The 3,043-nt window shown below is 53.1% G+C and overlaps 1 protein-coding gene across 1 annotated transcript; it reads left to right on the plus strand.

Moving 5' to 3' along the window:
* Nucleotides 1-485: 485 nt before the first annotated feature.
* On the plus strand, nt 486-2,535 carry LOC113941916 (hydrocephalus-inducing protein homolog; the record flags this gene model as incomplete). The annotated part of the gene is made up of 3 exons (XM_027633050.1): nt 486-821; nt 1,472-1,946; nt 2,437-2,535. Coding segments are annotated over exons 1-3 (879 nt in total), but the record flags the coding sequence as incomplete, so codon positions are not given.
* Nucleotides 2,536-3,043: the final 508 nt, after the last annotated feature.

A 3,043-nucleotide genomic window follows, 5' to 3' on the forward strand; every position in this document is an offset into this window, starting at 1 on the left:
GGGCCCAGGTGAGCAGCCAAGGACCCTCCTGCCAGTGGGCTTTGAAGAGGGAGGGCTGTGGTGGTGCCCTTCTGTTGGGAGGTCCTCGAGTCGAGAAGTTTATTCCATAGAGTCAGCAGTGGACTGGCCTGAACTGTGAACTGAGTCAGCAGAGCTGCTGAAGGAAGCAAGAACTCATCTGAATTGGAAAGATCCCTCCTGGCTCTAAGATACAAGGAGAAGGGAGCAGGCAGCCAGGTGTGGGCAAGCCATGCAGCAGAGGTGTCTCCTGGAGAGCACCCCAGCTCTCCAGCAGCCATCCTCTTGTATTGCTGCTAAGCACAGAAACAGGAGCCTGAGAGTCCCCCACCGGAGTGTGGTGCTTGCAGTCAGACCCTCCCCTGTAAAGAACTGAAGGGTGGACTGGGAAGCCTGTGCTGGGGTCACACTTTGAGTGTTTGCGGTTTCATGCTGTCAGACCTTGGGACTTCATCGTGTGGGTGACTGACACTCCTTGTCTCCTTGCAGCCTGTGAAGATGGAGGCAGGGCAGGAACTTCATCTCTACATCAGCTTTAACCCAGCTTATGAAAAGGATCCGATCAGCTGGGTAGCAGAGAAGACTATGAAGATCCGGCTTGTGGAACATCCTTACGAGGAAGAGATCACCGTTCGGGGAGAGGTCTACTTCCCGAATCTCCGTATCCGGACCAAAGCATTCGACTTCGGTTGCATCGTGAGTGGCTCAGAGGACGTGCGTTACCTGGAGATGACCAACTGCAGCCCCATTCCTGCCCACTACCACTGGTCATTCCAGGTGGACAGCAGGAAGTACCCAACAGGGTATGTGCACCTTTGCCCCCTCCTGGAAGCTCTTTTTCCAGATGTCCTGTTTGTACTTTGCAAAGACCAAAGCTGTTTTCCTTTTGACTTTCCCTTGTGGAAATAACACCAACCAGCTGTGGTCAGGCTGGATGCTCAAGGGATAGGTGTTTTCCACGAGTTTGGTGCTGCTGTAGCCCCCCTACTGGTTTCCTCTAGGAAGGAAAGCTGGTGGGGAAATCTGCTTTCTCAGCCTTCTGTGGCCTGAGGCAGTGACGACCTTGGTGAAGGGCTCCTAGTCCCAGCTCCACAGTGCTGGTGGAGGCACTTTCCCAGCCCTTTGGCCTCTCTGCTATAGGATGGGTCCTCTCTGCAAGCAGAGAAACTGCTCTCTGCTCCTTGCTGCCTTCTCTGCATTCCCAGCCTTGGCCTGGAAGTGCTGGAGGATGCCCAGAAAGTCCCAATTCACACCACAGAAAGAGCTAGTTAGCACCTGAGCTGATGCTGAACATCTTGTTACCTTCCCCTTCCTTCTCCTTTTCTGAGACACCCCCTTTCTGAGCTCACTTCACCTGCACCCACCCAGGGGCTGCATCCTGACGAGGAATTGCTCGTGCAGGTGTCCCTCTCTCCCACTGCAGGTCCATGATCATAGTTATGTTATTTTCCAGGTTCATACCTTCCCCACCTACCTCCAAACGCCAACCACAAATGTTCACGTTCGGCTGTGATGAGTGTGGGCGGTATTCAAGGAGGTACTTCAGGCCTGGCAGTGTGCAGAAGCCAGCCAAAGCCCCGGAAGCAGCGCAGGACTCTTCCCCACAGTCAGCACACTGCCAGGAAACAGAAGAGGGTTCTTCCCAAAAGATATCAAAGAACTGCGTGGAAACAGAAGAGGATTCTTCTGAAGAGTCATCAGATTCAGAGTACTCCTTGGAATCAGGGCAAGATTCTTCCCTACAGTCATCAGAGTCAGAGAACTGTGTGGAAACAGACCAGGATTCTTCTGAAGAGTCATCAGATTCAGAGGACTCCCTGGACACAGAGGACGATTCTCCTGAACAGTCATCACCAGAGAAGTCCCCGGAAAGAAAGCAGGACTCTTCCCAGAAGTCATCTCATTCAGAAGACTCCCCGGAAGCAAAGGTGGGTTTTCTTGTGCACCTGCCACTTGTGTTGCCTCCCCCAGCTTGCCACCAAAAAGCCGTGCTCGTGCCGACCTCCCCTTTTGCTGCCCTGCTGTTCTGTGCCCTGAGAGTGGGCTGGGCAGCAGGGCCAGTGGCTGGACATGGGGCGTCTGGGGAGGGAGAAATAGGATACTTTTCCTTGGAGAAGCCCACTCAGATCCTACAGACCTATGCTGAGTTTGGGATTTTTTTTGGTTTATTTTCCTTACAATGTAAAATGAGGCTTTTCTGCATCATGATGAGAAGGCTTCCAGTTTCCCTCCTGTAGCAAGCCGTGTCAAATCCTGATCTCCATGTATGCCCTTCCCAACCCAGCTAGACCACCCGGTTTCAGGTCTCTGCCTTCACCCAAGTGCCAGCATTGCAGTGACAGCCCCAGAGCTGGCTTTTATAGAGTGAGACTTGGCAAGGTGGCTGTGTCCTGGAATGGAAAGTGCCTTGTCTTCCAGGTGCCACCATCCACTGCTGCAGGGCCTCAGAGCTCAGCAGAGACGGAGGAGTCTGGGCAGTCAGAGGAGGCAAAGCCCCCTGGCTTCAGAGCGGAGGAGGTGAGTGGGAATCTCTCTCACTTGCACGTTTTCAGCGTGGCAAGCAGGTCTGTTGCCCCCAGAGCTACAGAACTTCCTGTGCAGCACCCATGGAGGGCATTGCTCCCCTGGTACCTCATCAGGTGCTCAACAGGATATTTTTCAGGATCTTTTGGTGAGCAGCCTGTAAGTCAGAGAGAGAGGGAAAAGCCTCAGGAGTCAGGTGAGCTGGGCTGGAGTCCTTCCCTCAGCTCCAAGAGCTCTCACCTCCAAGTCTCCTGCTTTTCTGAAGGCAGTAAAAACTGGTTTTAAAGGCAAGTTCTGCAGCAGAGAGAATGTCTTGCTGCCAGGAGACATCCCAGTTTACTTTAATGTCTGGTATTAATTAATGCATTGAGCAGTGAGTATGGCAGAAGATTTTCACCATGCTCCCTCCACTGGTCAGTGGCATGGAGGCAGGATGAGATTAGGATGCTTCTGGTTGGTGTTTGAGGAGTAGGCCCCTCCAGCTACGGTTGTACTTTGCTCC

Source organism: Corapipo altera, unplaced genomic scaffold (genome assembly GCF_003945725.1).
Source record: "Corapipo altera isolate COAL_440 unplaced genomic scaffold, ASM394572v1 59441, whole genome shotgun sequence".
Lineage (NCBI taxonomy): Eukaryota > Metazoa > Chordata > Aves > Passeriformes > Pipridae > Corapipo > Corapipo altera.